The sequence below is a fragment of the Juglans microcarpa x Juglans regia genome, unplaced genomic scaffold (assembly GCF_004785595.1).
Source record: "Juglans microcarpa x Juglans regia isolate MS1-56 unplaced genomic scaffold, Jm3101_v1.0 JmScfU0001, whole genome shotgun sequence".
NCBI lineage: Eukaryota > Viridiplantae > Streptophyta > Magnoliopsida > Fagales > Juglandaceae > Juglans > Juglans microcarpa x Juglans regia.
The window spans coordinates 409931-429900 of record NW_024475745.1 but is presented as its reverse complement, the minus strand read 5'-3'; the positions used below and the strand labels follow the sequence as shown (position 1 = coordinate 429900).

The 19970-nt window shown below is 34.9% G+C and overlaps 2 protein-coding genes across 4 annotated transcripts in view; one reads left to right on the top strand and one right to left on the bottom strand.

Annotated features, from left to right (window-relative positions):
• LOC121245183 (dehydrogenase/reductase SDR family member 7) overlaps positions 1 to 8620 on the top strand; it is a 50576-nt gene extending 41956 nt beyond the window's left edge. Inside the window, exons 9-14 of one of the 3 annotated variants that reach the window (XR_005936578.1) lie at positions 4512 to 4613; positions 6043 to 6126; positions 6475 to 6515; positions 7672 to 7788; positions 7891 to 7956; positions 8176 to 8249. Coding sequence is in view for 1 of the 3 variants with exons in the window: in XM_041143457.1 (XP_040999391.1) it covers positions 4512 to 4613; positions 6043 to 6126; positions 7891 to 7956; positions 8176 to 8262 (339 nt within the window). In the remaining 2 variants the exon portion in view is untranslated. Of the gene's footprint in view, positions 1 to 4511; positions 4614 to 6042; positions 6127 to 6474; positions 6516 to 7671; positions 7789 to 7890; positions 7957 to 8175 lie in introns of those variants that run through there. The other 2 variants (XR_005936579.1, XM_041143457.1) reach the window with 2 other exon arrangements.
• A 2708-nt stretch (positions 8621 to 11328) lies between these two features.
• On the bottom strand, positions 11329 to 18076 carry LOC121245214 (endoribonuclease Dicer homolog 2-like). The gene is made up of 11 exons (XM_041143488.1): positions 18062 to 18076; positions 17036 to 17259; positions 16777 to 16952; positions 16370 to 16635; positions 15866 to 16275; positions 15642 to 15745; positions 14966 to 15162; positions 14201 to 14410; positions 13072 to 13476; positions 12139 to 12417; positions 11329 to 11950 (listed from the first exon to the last, which is right to left on the bottom strand). The coding sequence occupies exons 1-11, from the start codon at positions 18074 to 18076 to the stop codon at positions 11588 to 11590; spliced, it is 2649 nt and encodes an 882-aa protein (XP_040999422.1). The 3' UTR covers positions 11329 to 11587.
• Positions 18077 to 19970: the final 1894 nt, after the last annotated feature.

Genomic DNA, 19970 nt, shown 5'->3' with positions numbered 1-19970 from the left:
GTAACTTGAGACCTATATTCAATAAATAACTATCACTAAAATTGTTTGGAAAATAAATAAATGCTAATATCTTACTTAACTAATTTCGAAATTCTAAAATATAGTCAAACTAATATTTGTTTAACACTAAAATCAATAATTCATAGTATTTAAATTACTTAAAATACTAATTTATAATTTAGTAGAAATACTCGAGCTATTTTAAAATAATTCACAAAAAACTTAAATTCTTAAACTAAGTTTCATTTCTCAACATAATTATTAAATCTTATAAGAAACTTAACAAATTCCACTAAATTCTTAACATAGAAATTTTATTAAAATCTTACTAAATTGACAAAGGAAATTTAACTCAAATATTAGACTTAACATTATTCTTTAAAAACATATTTCTAATTCTTTAAACATTTTAATTAAAAAAATGAACCTTTAATTAACTATATTTATTTAATAACTCAACTAGTAATATTAAACTCAATAAAATTCACTAAAATAATTATTGAAATAAAATAAGATCAAATTCAATTAAACATTATTATAGTCTGTAAAAAGGTCAAGGACTCTGGCCCATAATAATAATACTACAAGAGCCCAAACAAAAGAACAGGCTCACACACGTACGCACAAGGGCTTAGGGCCCAACGGCCCAAAAAGACCTACGGATTCATTCGGATTCATTCAAGAATCCGAAAACACGGCAACAAAGGAAAAAAAAACAGAGAGCTGAGAGAGAGAGAGAGGGTCTGCGATGGTGGCTCACCGAGGGAGGGCTGAGGCGATGGCGACGCTGGTGGCTGGGAGTGACCGGCGGCGCGACTGAGGGTTCCTATGGTAGTGCGGCACCGAGTGAGAGAAAGAGAGAGAGAGAGTGAGCCGAGAACTACCGAAATCAAAAACAAAGGCTGCGGCAGTCGAGATCTTACTGGAAAGGAGTGGGTGTGCTGGGGCTGAGCTGGTCGGCAGTTTCTGGTTCCACGGGTGGTACTCTGACGGCCTATGGTGGTCGGCGGCGGTTGGAAGAATCTAAGGCTAAAACGGCAGTGTTTTGGTACTCTGGGTGTTTCAGAAGCAGATGCTTTGGAGTGGCTCACGAGATACTCCTCTCGTACGAGGTAAGCGATATTTATAATGGTAGCTAATAGAGGAAAATATATGGAAAGTTCTAGAAGGATAGAGACGTGTAGAGTGATTGAGAGTGTAGACGTGCATGAGTAGAGGAATACACGGCAATAGAGTTGATGTTCCACTAGGACGTTAGCAAAACAAACAAAATCACCGAGAGAAACATACGGGTTGGGTGGTTTGATGTTCTCAACAGAGGCTAACAAAGTGATGAGGTTCGGTGACTAGAAGAAAAATTAAACTTTAAATTTCAAAACAAAACCGTAGTAACAAAATCTGATACACTTTAGAAATCTTTATTAAAACAAAACTCTAACAAATCATAAATCACAACTATAATAGAAAATATAAAGATAAAGTACATATAAATTCTGATAAAACTATAATCATAAAAAAATATAAATTCTAAAAATATAAGATTACTAGGAAAAATTACTTATATACCCTAAAACCAAAATTGGTATGTCACAATTCACTACCTGTATTCTTTTCTTCCTTATCTTGCGATGGATTTTAGTAAGAAGTTGTCCATTGATTATAAGACTTTTTACTTTCACCGTGAAAACGACAAGTGGTGGAAGATCACTGAGAAAAGTCGCAAGGTTACTAAGTTTATTACGGTGGATGTTTATGTCGTGCAATGGTTGGCCACTGTAGTGTTTGCTTGTGGTGCACCGGTTGGTTCGTCAGAGGTATTGGGAATTGGGTATTGATTGCCCAGCACTGAATACAGAAAAGAGGTGAGGTGTGGTTTTATTGCTGTCTCGGAAGGATTGAAGGGTGAGGGAAACTTTTCCACAAGTTTATGGCATAGCAAGCAAGAAAGAAGCCTCGATTGCGGACCTCTTCATACTCTCTAACGGCACTCCAAAATGGAATGTCACATTCCCTAGAGATACACAAGATTGGGAAATTGAGGCTTTGTCGGAGTTCTATAATCTAGTGTACTCCATCCATTTGTTGGTGGGAGTTGAAGATAAGATCTTTTGGTGCCCTTCTAAGATGGGGAAGTTCTCAGTCCGCTCCTTCTACAAAGCCATGGCAATGCATGCTACAAATTCATTCCCATGGAAGAGTATTTGGAAGACAAAGGCCCCCCTAAAGGCAAGGTTTTTTGTATGGACGGCTTCCTTGGGGAAGAGCCTCACTCTAGACAATCTAATGAGGCGTTGATTCATATTCTTGGATTGGTGTTTTATGTGTAAAAGGAGTGGAGGTTGACCATCTATTACTTCATTGTGAGATTGCCAAGACATTGTGGAATGAAGTTTTTGCTTGGGTGGGATTAGCTTGGGTGATGCTGAGATGGGTAGTGGACCTTCTAGCTTCTTGGAAAACCATTCAGGGTAACTCTCAAATTGCCCTTATTTGGAAGATGGTTCCAATATGTTTATGGTGGTGTATTTGGAGGAGAGGAACGAAAGAAGTTTTGAAGATCAAGCGTGGTCAATGAAAGAGCTTAAAAGTCTATTTTTCAATAGTTTACTCCATTGGTCTATTGTAATTGATTTTCATTGCTCGTCATTTCATGAATTCCTTGTATCTCTAAACTAAGCATGCCTAGGCATTGCTCTTGTTTGTCCCATATACTTTGGCTGTTGCCTATTCACTTGATCAACAAAATCTTGTTTACCGATCAAAAAAAAGAAAAAAAGATCCACAGTCCTTGATATTTTTTTTATGAGTAATGAAGGTAGCATCATTACTTTTTCCAAACTTACATGGGCATGAAATTGTGAAATACCTGTATAATATTATCCTTGATCACATCCCAGCAGAAAAGAAAACCATGTAGAAATCATTTGAGCCCCATGCCTTATCTCTATTCATAATTTTCACCAGTTTAAAAACCTCCATTACCTCAAAAAGGCCTTTCAAGCCTCAAAGATGACTCCTCCCAATGGAGTCAAAGCTAGGCCATCCAATTTGGGCCTCCTAGAACTGCATAGAACTGCATTATATGTCTCCTAATCTCACTTTGATCGGTAGAGATTGAGCCATCAACCAAGAGCATCATTATAATTTTTTTTTATAAGTATCATTATAATTATTTCTCTGATATAAGTTGGCCACTCGATAAAAAAAATGTTGCACCAGTCTCCCTCTTTCAACCGAAAAGCTCTGGATTTCTGCCTCCATTCACCTCTTCTTCTAACGTAGCCTGCTCAAGCTCATTTCTCCCTTGATTTCTTCTCATCTTCTCTTGACACATAAATCTCACATTTTTTCCACACTTTCATTGGCTTGTAGCTCTTCCGTAAAAGACTGTATCTGATGTTCTTCATTGTTAAATGTCTGTTCGTGCCAAAGCTATAAATCCCCTTTTATTGTTTTTTGGTGTGGTGCAAGGGCTCTTAAGTGTGTTTTTCCCACTCTCTACTGGTTGGCAAGTGACAAAGAGGCTTTGGTGGCTGATTTGTTGGATTGTTCCTATGGCTTTACCTAGTGGAATGTTTGTTTCTTGAGAGCGGCTCAGAATTGGGAACTTGGAACCTTTGCTGATTTTTTCAGTTGTTGTATGCTATGATAGGATGATTTGGACTCCTGGTGAGAGTAGAAGATTCTTGGTGCGATCATTTTATAAGGCTTTTTCAGGCTATCATAGTAACTTTCCCTGGAAGAGTATTTGGAAATTTAAGATACCTCCCAAGATTGCTTTCTTTGTTTGGACTGCCTCCCTTGGGAAAATTCTCACCATTGACAATTTGAGGAAACGAGGTCTCATCATTATGGATGTCTTTCTTATGTAAGAAAAACTGGGAAACTTTGGATTATGTATTGCTACATTGTGAGATGGATATGTTCGTGTGGGATTGAGATCTTTGACTGGAAAGTGTGGCATGGGTTATGCCTGGAAGAGTAGTGGATATTTTTGAAGTGTTGGAAATGTCTTCGGGGTCGTGTTCACATCGCCACTGTGTGGAAAATGATTCCTCATTATATCATGTGGTGTTTGTGGATGGAGAGAAATGGTAGGTGCTTCGAAGACCGGGATCTTTCCTTGGATGAGTTGAAGAGATTCTTTTTCAGCACTCTATTTTCCTGGGCTTCAGTCATTGTTTGTCTTGTTTGTCATGGAGCTAGTTTTCATAATTTGCTGTATCCATCACTAGTGCTTAGTGGTTATTAGGTGTATTCAGTGTATACGTTTTTTTAGAAGTGATTCAGTGCATACTTCTTTTGTACTTGGGCTATGCCTTTTACAACCAATAAACTTTTACTTTCACATATAACAAGCAAAAAAACTGGGAAGTGTGTCAATAATTTGCTAATTTATTGTCTTTCACATTGCTTTCTACTATCAGGGTTTTAGCTTCTTATTATTATATTTGTTCTTAAAATTTATTCATTTGCTGTTGTTTTGATATGTTACTCATTCATGATCACAGCTCTTCCAAAAAGGAATCAAGGTGACTATTGTATGTCCTGGGCCAATTGATACGTCGAATGATTCCAATGTAGAAGCCTCAGCAAAGAAGGGTTCCCCTGAGGTGAGTTATTATCAGACTCTTCTTAGAGAAAATTGGAAAAGTCAATGGGTTTCGACATGAAAGAAATTGTCGCTGAAGTAATAATTATAAAAAAACAAAGGGTAAAAACACATTTTACTCTGTTTTGTGAGGTGTACACGTTCTACCCTTCAACTGTTGCCAACGTTCAAATAGTACCATCATTCAATATTGGTCATTAAGGTGGATAAAAAAATATGTGAAAATAAGCGAGGTGGTATAATCTTGATGCCCAATCTTAAGATAGGTGTCAATTTTTTTAATAGCTCTGTATGGTGTTCCAACCCTTGGCACACGCTAAAAACACGTAGCATAATACATTTTTACAGTAGGACCAAAGACCTCGTCAAGGACCTAGAGTACATTATAATCCTTGTGGGATATTTGAATCAAACTTTCCACTTCAACAAATTCATTTAAAATGATGAAATTCTTAATTGGTCTAAAATAAAGTATATGTAAAATCACATGAAACATTTACTAATCTTTCAAATCTGTTAAAAATTGCCTTTCCATCGCTTTACTCATATTATATGATAATTTAACTTGAAAAGTTCAGACGAAGCCTTCCTCAAATATTTGAATTTTGAAGATTTTTAGAAATCGTCTTATTTCCCTCCTTTTACGTTTCATTTTTTTCTACACATTTGTTTTCTAATTCTGATATCTACAAGATTTGATCCATCTTAAAAAGGGAATCCCTTTCAGTCTGTTTTGAGCTCAAACAATATTCAGCATAACCTTGTGCCATCGATCCTGGGGGGAAATAGTGTCTATTTCATAAAATGGTTATGCAAACATAACACGTTCATGTTGATATTACTGCACATTGTCGGGTATATCACAATTGCCACCCTTGCATTTGAACAATGACGAAAAGCATACCATATTCCTAAAAGATACAAACAAGTGTAGTTTTACAGACTACTGAAAAATAAGGCATATCATGTGTGGCATCAGACTGCATCTGGGTCATTAAACCATGATAGTTGGTCCCTTTTACATATCAGAGTAATAAAAAGTTGGTTTATATATTTGGTTAATATCAGTTGGCTTGTTAGAATAGATCCTACATCTATGATAATTGTGTCTGGGGACTCTCAAGTGATTTTACAAGATTTATATTATATTGGGCCAATGATGCGTTTAAAGCATTTATGTTTTAGCTGTCATGAACTGAGAAATTCTTTCAGAAGGCGATGATAATATCATAATTTGATTATTTTCAGTTATGTTTGCCCCATCCTTTCTTGAATAGCAAGTAGGGACATTCGTTCTGACGCCATTTCTATTCTGCATTCATTCTTCTTGTTTGGTCAATCATTGGGTTTTAATGGCGATGGGCATTTTATCAATTAATCTTATGTTCAAATTACTCGGTGTATTTTATGTTATTTTCTTTCATATGCAGAAGCGAGTGTCATCAGAACGATGTGCTGAGCTCACTATTATTGCTGCCACCCATGGTCTAAAGGAAGTTTGGATATCATATCAGGTATATATATTGGTATTAGCAACTCACTTTGTAACACACGTACATAAGTTATATTGCGATGTGCTTTTTACATACTCTGATGGTCAGTTGGTTTGGGTTTAGAAGATTGCCATAAGATCTAGAAATGCTTGGAAAACTTAAAACAAGAGACATACAAAAATAAGAGAATGAACGAAATGCTATTTAAACGTTTATGCACTTGTTACCTGAGAAGGCCGATCAAGATAAAAACAAAGACTTGTACAACAGTTCAAATATATTGTGATTATCTAACTTATCAAAAAATATATTGTGATTATCTGACTCGCTAAATTTGAGATATTATGAATTATGATTTTTGGCGTCCAGATCATCATGCAAATTATGCACGGTAATCAATTTTCAATGAGGTGAGTAATTGTAAATGACTTTGTGATTCTGAAGTTGATTTTGATGCCTCAACTCCTACCAGTTGTCAACTTTGCAAGTCAATTTGTTAAGACTTTCCATGTTCCTATTGAGGTTGAAATCTTGTTCTGATATGCCCTGGAACTATTTTCTGTTGACCAATATTTTCTGCCTACGTCAAATTCCAGAAAATGCGGAAAACATTTCTGGGAAACAATTTAGGCCAAAACTAGTACAATCTAATCGCTGGAGTTTCAGCTGCCTGCTGATGGCTCTCCTTAGATCTAACTTTTAATGTGGACTTTAAGGGGGGTAGTTGAGAAGGAGACACACATAAATCCCCTCCCAGATCTGTGAGAAGTTCAAAACATAATGGTGGTGTTGTGAGCTTGTAAGCTAACCTTTATTCAAATGAGCTCAAAAGTGGGCTTCAACGAAGTTTCTTTTCTTAATAAATTAGCCAAGCTAAGCTATTGACCAAGTTTTGACTTTGCTGATACCAAGCAGGCAAGGGTCATTGACAGTCCTATGCAAATATGTCTAGTGGATGCCCACAAATTGTTGAAGACGTCTTAGAGAAATGTTAGGGAGAGAGTTATAAAAAAAATGAAAAGCAAAACCTTCTTGGTATAGTTAGTATGACCAGGAGGTAGTGTCTGAACTGAACTTGGAATTGAAGCGTTTTGGAAGAGGCATAATCTGGTATTGGATAATGATGAATGTAATTAAAATGAGTTCTGCCACATACAGTCACTTTTTTGTACTCCTTGTGCACTACACTGATGTGATTGGTTGAAACAGTTATTTTATATTAAAAAAAAGTGATGCTGCCAATCATATTAATGGAGTACGCAAAAGTGACTACATATAGTGTTTTTGAATTAAAATAAGGTGATAATGTGTCCATAGGCAGATTGATCTCTGGCTTCCCAGTTTCTATCCCTGGACATCTGAATGGCAAATATGGTAGGTGCACTTTTAGGCAATCTGGGCTGGAGCTAATTTAGAGTGTATTCTAGCGGATAACTTAGCATGCCACCTTTAAATTTATTTATTTATCTCTTGGTTCTGTTTCTTGATTTTTTCCCCCTTTCTATAGGCCTTGTTTTTATTTATACAATTGTGCCGATTGGCTGCATTTTGAATATGATCATGCAGATTTCAAAATTTTGAAAAATTGATCAAGGCATGCAAGAAAATTTATCGATTGCAGCCACAAGGCTGGCTGCTTTTGATACTCCACATTTCCTGGTTTTTGAGATTTTTATGAGAAATGTAGGGGTGCACATTCTTCTTGGTCAGGATATTCAACATTTTTTAATCATTGCACAACTCTTGTTAGGTAAAAATCTGAAGTCCTTTCGCTATTTCATGCAGCCTGTGCTTGCTGTTATGTATATGGTGCAGTACATGCCAACTGTTGGCTATTGGCTCATGGACAAGGTAATTATGGTCAACGCATTCCATAAAATTCTTGTGACACAAAAGGTGGTTAACCATCTATAAATTCCTAGCACAGCATCATGGACCAAATATATCAATGCAAAGTGACTCTTTGTTATCTAATACACCTTACAATTGATGCTATGAACTGCTTTGGAATTTATATTTATTTTCAGTACTGTTTACCACCATTTTTTTTTTTTTTTTAAACATTTCTAGATCGGTGCGAATCGAGTAGAAGCTGCTGCACATAAGGGAAACACATATTCATTGGGCTTACTATTTGGGAAAAAGAAGACAGCATAGATAGCTCTGTCTACCCATCTTACAGACATTCAATAAATGCTAGCACGTCTATAGCTTCTGAATTGTTCATGCACCAACACAAAATCTATATAGAGGTCCCTTTTAAGTCAGGACACAGATGAAGTTCCAGGAAAGAGGCAAAGATGGTATCGAAGGTGATATTTTTTGTGTTGGAAGGGCTTGGAGCCATGACATTGTGCACAATGCTGTGACTTTATCTGAGTTGGAAGGATATCCCATTTTATAATTGGAAAAGTTTTCTTACAAGCGATTTCGCGCATTAAACTGCACACTGATGTTAAATGTAAGGCATCCGTTTAATGAAACAGTGCGAAATGAAGAAAAAAATGATTTTCGTGAGATAGAGGACATTCTTCTTCTCTTAAAATTTTTTTTCTTTTATTTTTTTTAATAAAAAAAGTTATGTGAGTGTTGGTATGAAGTTTGGTGCGTCAAACCGCTTTTACCTACCAATACTCGTAGTTTAGATTTAGGTAAATAAAATATCATTTGTGAACGCTACCATTACATTAGTTTCTTGTACATGATAAAGGCATTTGAAAGTATCAATGTTATGTTATTCTACAAAAACCTTAATCATTAGAACGATTGTAGGTTGAGATTGCCTACAGAGAAAGTGACAGAGGATAACCCGTGGAGTACTGAAGTAATCTTGTTACAAGGTTGGCTTTCACTTGTGGCAACAGACATTGCAGGAAGCATTCAACAAAGATCAGTAAGATAAAACATGTCTGATATTGTTTTACATCTATTTTTAAATCAACCAATCTAACTGTATGTATTAGTATAGTAGTAAAATTTACTGGGCCTTTTTATGGGCTTTTAGCAACTCTCTTGGGCTACGTAGTGGTCTAACAAGGTCCATTGGGCTATGTTTTCATGGGCCTAGAATCACTTATCAACCAGTAATGGGCCTTTATATACAAAGTAACCTCAACACGTCGCATAAACATTTACAAGCTTTTAAATAATTTCTTAGGCGTATTACTCTATAAATGGGGCCCATTGTTTCCTAAACATTAAATGACCTTAACTGAATTATAGGACCCAACAATATCCTCCTTAACCGCTTTAATAAATTTTTTGGCCTATGGCCTATCAATAAACTCTAACTAATCTTCCCTAGCCCAAACGCCTTATTGGTATAACTTTCAGCCTCTAAAAATAGAGATATGGAGTTTGAAATCTCTTTCCCCCAATAAATTAAAAAAGAGAAAAAAAAAAAAAAAACTATTGAGCCACTTGCCTTGGTGATGAAAAAATATTATAAATTAAAGAAAACAAAGGGTACTAGCCTTAAAAATCTTATACATTAAATTATTTTACATTTATAGTTATTTAACACATGAACAAATAAAATGGCTGAGTCGAAAGAAGACAAAATGCTATATGATAAGAGAAGACAGTTTTTAAACTGCATGACCTTTAAGATTATTCTAAATTTACGACAATTTATGTTAATAAGTAGAAATCAAAAGGTCTTTTGAAAAAAAAAGGTCATTTAAGATTTAAATAAAATTAATGAGTAAGAAAAAGGTTGTATGAAATCAAATCTGTTTAAATGTTTATAATAAAATTAATTAGGATAAATTATTGACTAAACTTAATATGACTAAAGAAATGCTTCGAAAAATTATTTAGATACTAGATTCTTTTAAAAATTAAGTATGGCTATGTCTTTCAACCTTATTCGCGCCCCTGGGTCAAAACAAACAGAGGAGTTTTAAGTCTACAAAGAGATCTTACAAAATAAACTTATAAACTGATATGATTTGATGTGAAATATTAAATCTACTTTATAATAAAAATAGTGTTACAATCTTACATATCACAAGAAAATGCATCCATTCATAAATTTAATTTTATAAATTTTTTTGGTTTATTCAAACATTTATCAAACAGCGAAGATAAGAAACTGAAGCCTACGGTACTGATAATATCTACATGTACACTTCCAAAATTGCAACATTGTTATTAGTGCAGTCAGCAGTTACATCAAGGTTTTTGGCAGAGGTAAGAAATCCAACGGTAAAAAAAAAAAAAAAAAAAAAAAAAAAAGAAAAGGTCTAGCCACAGTGAAAGGGCAATCCTATTGTCTGTCCACTCACACCTTTATCTTCTTCTATATAGTCATAGATATGCAAGATATCCTAGACTCGTTCTATTATCATTCCATTGTATTTATGTGATACCATCTATCAATTATTGAATCCTCTGTTATTTTTTAAATAATAAATTCATATATTGATAGATAAGTTTTGTTATAAATCAATAACTGTTCACATCATATATCTTACACATGACTTAAAAATTTATTTATTTATTTATTTTTTATAGAATGTAAATATATTTTTTATAAGATGTAAGCGTATTTTTTATAAAATATAAGGTGTTAAATGATATGACTGATGAAAATAATTTTTTATGAGAGATGGTCGCATCAATATAATGAGATGCGGATAATGACAATGCAGTATTATAAAAATTTGAAAAGTACTAGAAACGTTATTAGTACGTTATAATGAGCAATGCTTCTCTTTATTATGGATTTTACCATTTCAATCACATCAGTGTATCACACTTTGACTGGTTTCATAAATCAATTATTTAAAAGAAAAGTTATTTATGATATAATTGATTTGTTTGAAGAACTTAAAATTGCTCTGGTGTAATAAGCATTTAGGTTCGTTTGGAAATTAAGAATATCTTAAAATATTTGTGCATAATAATAATGAAAATAATCTGTAAAATAGTAATAAATAGTTTATAAATAATAGTATATAGTTTGTGAATAATAATAAAATAGTTTAAAAATATTTAAAAACAGTTGTATTTCTAAATAGACACATCGTTACATTTGCGTGTAAATATCAGAGTTGGTTAAAATATTCAATATATATATTATTAGTAGAGAGAAAAATATTTATCTGTTATACAATATTATATCCATATTATGTAATGTATTCTGTTATACGTTATGCCATATCACATAATGTATTCTGTTTAGCAAAATTCTTTTAACAGTCAGGCTGAAGCCGAAGGGAATGACAATACCTTTCCTAAAAACAAGTACACTTCCAAAATTACAACGTTGCTTTTATTGCAGCGACTTGCAAAATTTGCCAAATCAACAACCAACACCGCTTTTTTAGAGAGGGAGCCAGAAAACAAAAAACAAGAAAAGGAATTACAAAATCACTTTACATCAAATGAGAACTTTTTAAGAGATCATACTTAGAAATATAACAGTAATAACTCAACATGGATAAGTGCAAATTCTCCTAGGCTTTATATTCTTATCCTTTTAACTTTTACCATGTAAAGCGAAATCCTTCAAGGACTTCAAAACTTGTTTACAAGCTAATTTTTTTGCTGTTTCTCCGTTGCCAGCTGTAGCTGTATGCTCGAATGAGAGACCTTTAGCATATACCTTTATTGTAATGGAAGTAAGACCCTCGTTGTCGTTGCGGGACTTGATGGGTTCTTTCATAATGTAATGCTGTTTTTGGCATAGTTCATTCAGCTCTTTTGCAGGATGAGACATTACTGTTTCAGGTGTGATCAGAGGCTCTAAAAGGGGCCTTATGCTGCCAAAGACTCTCTCCTTATTGTATCCAGAATCAACAAGAATGGCACCTGCTAGAGACTCTATAATATCAGCAAGTACCTGTCACAAATAAGAAAATATCTTGTGATTTCTCGAATAAAATCAAAGAACATGAAAAGCCAAAACCTTTCTGTATTACACCCACAAGTATAAAGGTTAGGTCCTTTAAAAAAAAGAAGAAGAAAGAGGACACCAAACATCAACATAAAAGTCAACAAGAAAACAAATACAGCAGTAAGCGCAATAACCTTGGTGAATGTGGTCTCGGCATCCCATCCAAAAGTTGATTTTGATGATAACTTCTCAAAATTGTTACTAGTTATAACTATCTGCTTGTCGAGTTCTTGTGAGTCACGGAGGATGTGTTCGTGTAGTCCAAACTTAACTGCAGATCGTGCATAACATTCATTATTTACAGAAGCAGATCTCATGTCAGTTAACTGTTCTGGTGACAACCCAGGATATTCATAGTAGAAATGCTTGGTCATGAGATAATCCAAAACCGAGTCCCCAAGAAATTCAAGACGCTGCACAAGTAACAAACCTTTAACAAAGTCAAGAATAACAAAAATTCAGGGATCTCTAATTAGTTTAAGAAGGTCATAAAGACTAGGAAACAAAGAGAAGTAAGATAACTAAGAAGGTTTGGATAATGAGTTGAGATGAGATAAGATAAGATGAAAGTTGAATAAAATATTATTAGAATATTATTTTTTAATACTATTTTTGTCTTGAGATTTGAAAAAGTTGAATTGTTTATTGTGTTTAGTGTGTGAGAGTTTGAGAAAGTTGTAATGATTAGATGAAATAAGATGAGTTGAAAGGCTCTTTTAATCCAAACAAGGTGTGAGAGTTTGAGAAAGTTGTAATGATTAGATGAAATGAGATGAGTTGAGAGGCTCTTTTAATCCAAACAAGGCTAAAACTCATGAAGCGGAACTAAGAGAGGCATCATGAGATAGATCACGTGTTTGAGGGGTTTTGTGTCTGTGTTTCATCAGAAAATTCATATTATTGACAGTATATGTAGACAGAAAAATTATTGCTCTTTGGATTTTCTCATGAAACATGCAGTAAAAAGTTGTATAAAAAACATATACCATCAACAATATGAAGTTGCTATGCAAGTTGCCTGAGGAAATTAATGGCATAATTCTCAACTAAATTGCTGTCAAATTTACCTCATAATCTCTTGGAATCTCACGAAGCATGCTACCATGGGTCAATGCTTCCACTAACAATGAAGGATCGCGGAATGAGTAGTTCAATAGGGACTCCAAATGTCTGACATTGAGACGCTTCTCAGCGTGAATTAGGAAGGGTCTCTCATACGGTGTTATGTGAAAGTCCACCTTTATACCCAACCATTCCATAAATAATAATGCTGATGTTTCACCGCCATTGCTTAGAAATGCACCAATCAGTGCCTCCACAACATCAGCAACAGTTTCACTTTCCATCTTCCTAGTTTCCCTAATATAGATTTTTCTCATGTTAAAAAGTAACTCCTCACTTAATGCACTACCCGATCTATCACCCGGAATGATCCACTTGTTCGGATCGAAGGACTCATCTCGAATAAATCCCTACAATTTGAAGAATGTAAAGCTAATCACATATACGATAAAAAAAAATTAAACAAAAGTAATCAGTATAGTCATAGAAAAGCAATATAGATTATCATGTCACAAAGGGAGATCCAAAATGACCTTAAATTTCGATGAAAAAGTTAGATCTATAAGTTAACTAAATGCCTAAAGATTTTTTCAAAACAAATCCACTAAAAGAGGAGGTTTGGCAGTATTATTCGAGTCGATTCATACAAATAGCTCAGGATCATTGAGGAAAAAATATTTACAAGAGGGAGTAGAGAAGGGCTTCGTAGGCAGAGTATACACTTCAACTAAACTTAAAAAAAAAAAAAAAAAAAACAAAGAGCCCACAAGAATTATATGCAAGCCGTTACAACAAGAAAATAAATAAATAGAGATTACATAAATTAATACTATCAGAATTGAGAATGAAAATCTTAGATGTGTCGAAGGATCTAAACAGGTACAACCTTCAATCCAAACACAAAGTCAACATCCTTTTGGCATTTAATTTAATACCAAAAAGAAAAGATATCAGATACACAAACACACACAAGAATATAGATTGTTTTATATATATATATATATATATATGTATATGATAGCAACAATACATCTATTACAGATAGGGAAAAAAGAGAGAGAGATATGAATATTACAAATTCACGAGGAGAATGGCAACACCAAGAATTTAAAGAACTAGTAAAAACACATTTACCGGAAGTTTGCGGTGACATCCAAACTCGCAAAGAGCCGCATTTGAAATTATTTTTACTTTCTTCGAAGTAAGTACACCCTCGGGTTGATCTTGATAGGTCTTAAAAAGTTGTTGACTCACAGCATATTTGAGAAATGAATCTCCAAGCGTTTCTAAGGATTCCAAGTCAAATGTCTCTTGGCATTTCTTTGTAGTAATTGCTTCCAAGACCTGCCATGCATGAAGATATGGTTAACAAATGTTCAACATGCCGTTAATGACAGTGATACTGATACCGCATATCTTCAAAAGGAATGAAAGTCTTACTAATACAAAATATCAGTAAAAATATTAATAAATATGCTTTATCAAGCAACTATATGGAAAAAATGACGGCTTATCCCCAATGTCCTAACAGTAGCATGCTTGATCTTGCCCGCTCGTAACAGCAACTGTAATCTTTTCAAATCTTTTCTCAATGATAAATAGTCGCCGATGATAGACTGGTAAGACTTTTAAGGTGTGTTTGGCAAGTGAGAGTATCTCAAGTACTCTCACTACTATTCTTTACTTTATTATTATTTTTTACCTATTTTTCTACTATTCATTGCTTTTCACCTACTTTTTACTACTATTCAATATTTTATTATTATTTTTTTATTACTTTTTTACTACTATTTACAAACATTTTCAACACTTCTCAAGTATTCTCACTACCCAAACCAAGCCTTAAGTACATTAATGCCAACAACTATAAAGAGCACATTTATAAGAAGGATAACGCACCTTGGAAATTGGGATAACATCATTTTGTGTGCAATGATCCAAATGCATCTTTTTTAAGTTGGCAGCTATAAGCAAAGACTCAAACCGGTGCATGATTGAAGGAACAAATGAGAAAGAATAAAATGTATTGGTTGATATTGGTGACATAAGTATAGAACAAAGCTCCGGAGGCAATTCAACTGACATCATACTTGATTCTGAAAAGATAAAACATGTAACGTTTACTAATAAAGAAGTATCATAGGTCTAATCATGTCAAAGATCTTATTCATGCACACTTCCTCTAGGGTATCTTATACATTCTCACTCCATCCCTCATCAAAATATCATAATGCAACCTAGATTTGAGGAGTAAATGATGATGAACAACTAGCATAGAAAAAAAAGACCAGCAGAGATAATTCATTTTGTTCTAATTAAAATGAATCGGATAAGTCCAAAGCCAACAATATAATCTAAATAAGCTTGTAACCCAGAAGACTAGTGGAATAAAAAAGAAATAAACAAGGCTGGATTATTTCTTTTTATACAAACCATATCAATATGCCAAACATAGGGTAGAGCCAAGAAGACTAACATTTAAACTGAAAGCCTACCCAAGAGAATCGTGATTGACTAGGGCTTTTGTCAAAAGAAAGGATGAGAATCTGACATATAACAAGTAAGAACTTCAAACCTTTCTTTTTCTGATTTCTGCATCTTTGAAGGTATTTTTTCACCCGAAAAACAGGTCTTGCACGAACCAATGATTCGTGCTCAAAACACAGCTTGATGCCATGCCTGTGTTTGGAAAATTTTGGATTAATTACAATTAGCATTCCACAATTACAATATATATATATATATATTCTTAAAGAACAACAGTACATTTACATTCGACAATCTATAATAGTTACATACCGTTCTTCATAGTACTCCTTGTAAGTATTGATTTTGCCTTGACGGTTCTGCATACGTGAGTTTGCATTCAATCCCAAAATCCCCATTGTGCAATACACCTGACCAGTGTGAGGGGTGTACACCAAAGAATTCTGTAGCAGGCAAGTGCATACAGGACCATCTTTGGTTTGTACAATACGAGCACAATCCTTGGGTAAAGCACAATTCAAGTGAAATTCACCATTCTTCTCACACGAAAATGGCACAGATTTAACGCAATGCCAATCAATGATCACAGATCTCTGATGCTTTCCCGTGGCTGGAAGCAAAAGATAATCAGTCTCTGCTCCCAAAATATCTCCATCCATATTCAAATCTTGATAAATAAGAACTCTTAAAAGAGTTTTCTGAAACCTTCTACACAAAAGGACCTGCAAACAAAATGCTTTATTATTTAATATATCACTTAAACTAACAAAGTAAAGCAAAGTGAAAAAAACAGAGAGAGAGAGAGAGAGAAGTGACCTGATCTGTGCTGAGATTAATCACTCCTAAATATTTAAAGTTCACCGTCAAACTACCCCTGCCAACATCCAAGTCAAAATGCAAGCTTCCAAGTTCAGCTTCTAGCTTATTACTCAGTACAAGCACAATATCATGAACTGGAATATCGTAAACAAATTTCTGCTCCAGCTCCATTAAGTAGTAATGATAATTCGAATTCTTTGGAACATGACCGACCAGTTCAGGTGGGAAATAACTGGGTTGCTCATCAATATAAGGTTCGTTCCCTGTAGATTTAATAGTTACAGATACGAGTATAAGTGGCAATCATCAAAAGGTTTACTCCTTACATATAAGGCATTGTAAGCAAAAAATTGATAACAGTCAATGCGTGAAGAAATAAACACCCACAATACAATAAATTTTACCCCTTTCTTGAGCATTAGCTTCTTCCACAAGATTATCTCTCAATGCACCAATCTCACGATGTTGATTGCATGCTTCAGGGCAGGCAGTTTCTTTGATGATCTCAGAATTCATGTTTCCTTTTTCAACAAAGATATTTGCAAAGGAAAGCTCTTGGGAAGTGCAAGTCTTCTGATCCCTGAAAGTTTGAAGTTTACAAGTCAATGAACAGAACACATAGCAGCATGAGACAATAAAGATTACCGACGAGGAACAACTAACCAATCTGAAGATAGAGTCACAGTTGCAACTTGCAACAATGCTTGCAACACTATAAAATCTCTCGTCAATTGAATCAAATATAGTTGAAGCAGAGAGTGATTGAAGGGAAAAAAGAGAAAGGAGTAGAGAGGAGAGTTCCAAAGCGTACGGGAGTGGGTGGGAAGAATCTTAAAAGAACACTTCGACAAATAACTGGGCTGCAGAGAATGAAGCTTGCTGCAACGCTATGTTATACACAGACAGCTAAGAGATCATAGCGGAGGCTCGTGCTGGGTGACGGGAAAAAGACGTGGAAAATTCTGTTCGCTTCCTAGGAAAGGCACTTCCTGCCCAAGGCTTCGGAAAAAAGCATTACTATCATTATTATTATAAAAAAGACAAACCAATCGCTATCGCTCATTGCTGCTGCTGCCTCTGTTTTTCCTCCGTAGGCATAGTCATAGGACTATTTCTTTATTAAATTATTAATTATAGTGGTAATACTAATTAAAGTTTAATTGACGATGATAGCATCATAGCACGTATGACTCCTGGATCGCAAATAAATTGAAACAAAAGCTTGAAAGACTGTCTTTTGTTTTCAGAAAATATCTTATCTCATCTCATCTCATCTCATCTCACTTAATTATTACAACTTTTTTAACTTCCAATATAAGATAAAATAAATAATTCAACTTTTTCAAATCCTAAAATAAAAATAATATTAAAACATATATTTTAATAATATTTTATTCAATTTTTTAACTTTAATCTCAACTCATCTCATCTCCAAAAATAGACGAGTCCAATTACAGTTATTCAAACTTGGTCAGCAAGTAAAGTGAGAACTCATGAGCTCCACTTTAATATTATTGATTTATTACTTGATCAGCAGAAGAAAGAAATAGAAAGTTGGGAGGGAAAAATAAATACGGGTGGTGCATTTAGGGCGGGAAGTAGAGAATACCCTTTGGCAAATTATTAAATAAATTTTATTTAGAGGTATAATCGGTCCGGTTCGGTCTGATTTTGAATAAATTTTAAAACCGAATTAGTAGACATCGGTTTTAAAAATTTAAGAACCGATACCGACTAATTCATCATAAAAACCGGAACTTTTAGCTTTTTTGGTCCGATCCGAGTTTTCTAGGTTACCGTTTACATGTGTGGCACTATATAAATTGAGACTTGATCTAATACTTGTTGTGAGGAACAACCTAACCCAAAAAGGGGACAAACCATTCTTGGAGTTGAGAGAAAGGAAAAGATGATAAACCAGTGGTCTAAGGAATTAACAGTAGGTGCTGCAAAGTGTAGCCAGTCCAACACATGGGTGGGCGAGCAAGCACCTTGCATATGCTCGGCTGATGCGTTCGAGGGCCAGGAGAAGAAAAGCATGCCGTCTTACAAGTACCACCCCATAAAGGCCAACGTGGTAGCCGATGCTTTGAGTCCCAAGAACAATTCGAAAGATTCGTCTATTCTGTTGTCAAAAGTAAGTTCCCTCTTATGTAGTATGAAACTGTTGATCGGGAACTATAGTCAAGAAGTCGTTCTAACTGCAGCTCAAGAGTTCATTCCATTGGATTGAGAAGAATTGAAAGACTGTTAGCAAGAAGATAGCAAGCTTTCGTAAGTCGTCAGAAAAGTTGAGAAGTCGGAAGGACCAAAAGACTTCAATATCAGATAAGATGGGACTCTGTATTACAAGAATCGAAGAGTCATCCCAGCAGATCAAGAGTTAAAGAAAAAGGTGTTGAATGAAGCTCATAACACACCTTACACCACTCTTCCCGATAGTACGAAGATGTACCAGGATCTGAAGCAGCATTTCTGGTGGGAAATAATGAAGAAAGACGTAGCAAAATTTGTGAACAGGTGTTCTGTCTGCAGATTAGTTAAAGTAGAACATCAGAAGCCGACAGGTGAATTGCAGTCACTGCCAATCTCAGAATGGAAGTGATAAGATATCTCGATGGATTTTGTAGTAGGTTTTTCAAGAATTTCAGCTAGGAATAATACTATTAGAGTGATAGTTGAGTCTAACAAAAAGCGCATACTTCATACCCATCAAGAATATAGATTCTCTGGAGAAATTGACGAGAATTTATATAACAGAGATCGTTAGATTGCATGGAGTGCCTAAGACAATTGTGTTGGATAGAGACCCTCGTTTTAAGTTACGATTCTGGCAAAGTTTGCAGAATTCAATGGGCACTAGTTTGAAGTTTAGTAGTGCCTACCATCCGCAGACAGATGGACAAACAGAAAGGAAGATTCAGACATTAGAAGATATACTAATAGCCTGTGTATTGGAACATGAAGGGAAATGCGAGAAGCAACTGCCTCTAGTAGAGTTTGCTTACAACAATAGTTTTCAAGCCATCATTTAGATGGTATCATATGAAGTCTTGTATGGTAGGAAGTGTCGATCCCTATTGTATTGGGACGAAATATGAGAAAGTAAAGTGTTTGGACCGGAAGTCTTGCAAGAGATAAAAGACCAACTCCACACAATCAGAGAAAGGATGAGAACAACATAAAGTCGAGAAAAGCCTTACGCTGATAACCGAAGGAGGAGTATAGAATTTGAAGTTGGAGATTGGGTCTATGTGAAGGTATCTCCTATGAGAGGAGTAAGCCATTTCAGAGTGAGAAGAAAATTAGTCTAAGATAAGTAGAACCCTATGAGATAGTGGAGAAAGTGGGAGCAATTGCGTACTGTCTGGAGTTGCCAACTGAGTTCCATGGAATCCACAATGTGTTCCATGTGTTTTCAGTGAAGAAGAATTTTGGGAATCAGACACCAACAATGGTAGATCTCGATAGCATACCTTTGCAATCCAACTTGACCTATGAAGAGAAGCCGGTACAGATCATTGACTAGAAGGAAAAAGAGTTATGGAGCTGCAATATTCCATTGGTCAAAGTATTGTGGCAAAATCATAATGTTCAA

Coding starts and splice junctions, on each gene's coding strand:
- LOC121245214 (XM_041143488.1), bottom strand. Junction 16,953..17,035: donor GTGACTCTATCTTCAGATTG/GTTAGTTGTTCC, acceptor TCAAACTTTCAG/GGATCAGAAGACTTGCACTT. Junction 13,477..14,200: donor GATGTCACCGCAAACTTCCG/GTAAATGTGTTT, acceptor TTCAAATTGTAG/GGATTTATTCGAGATGAGTC.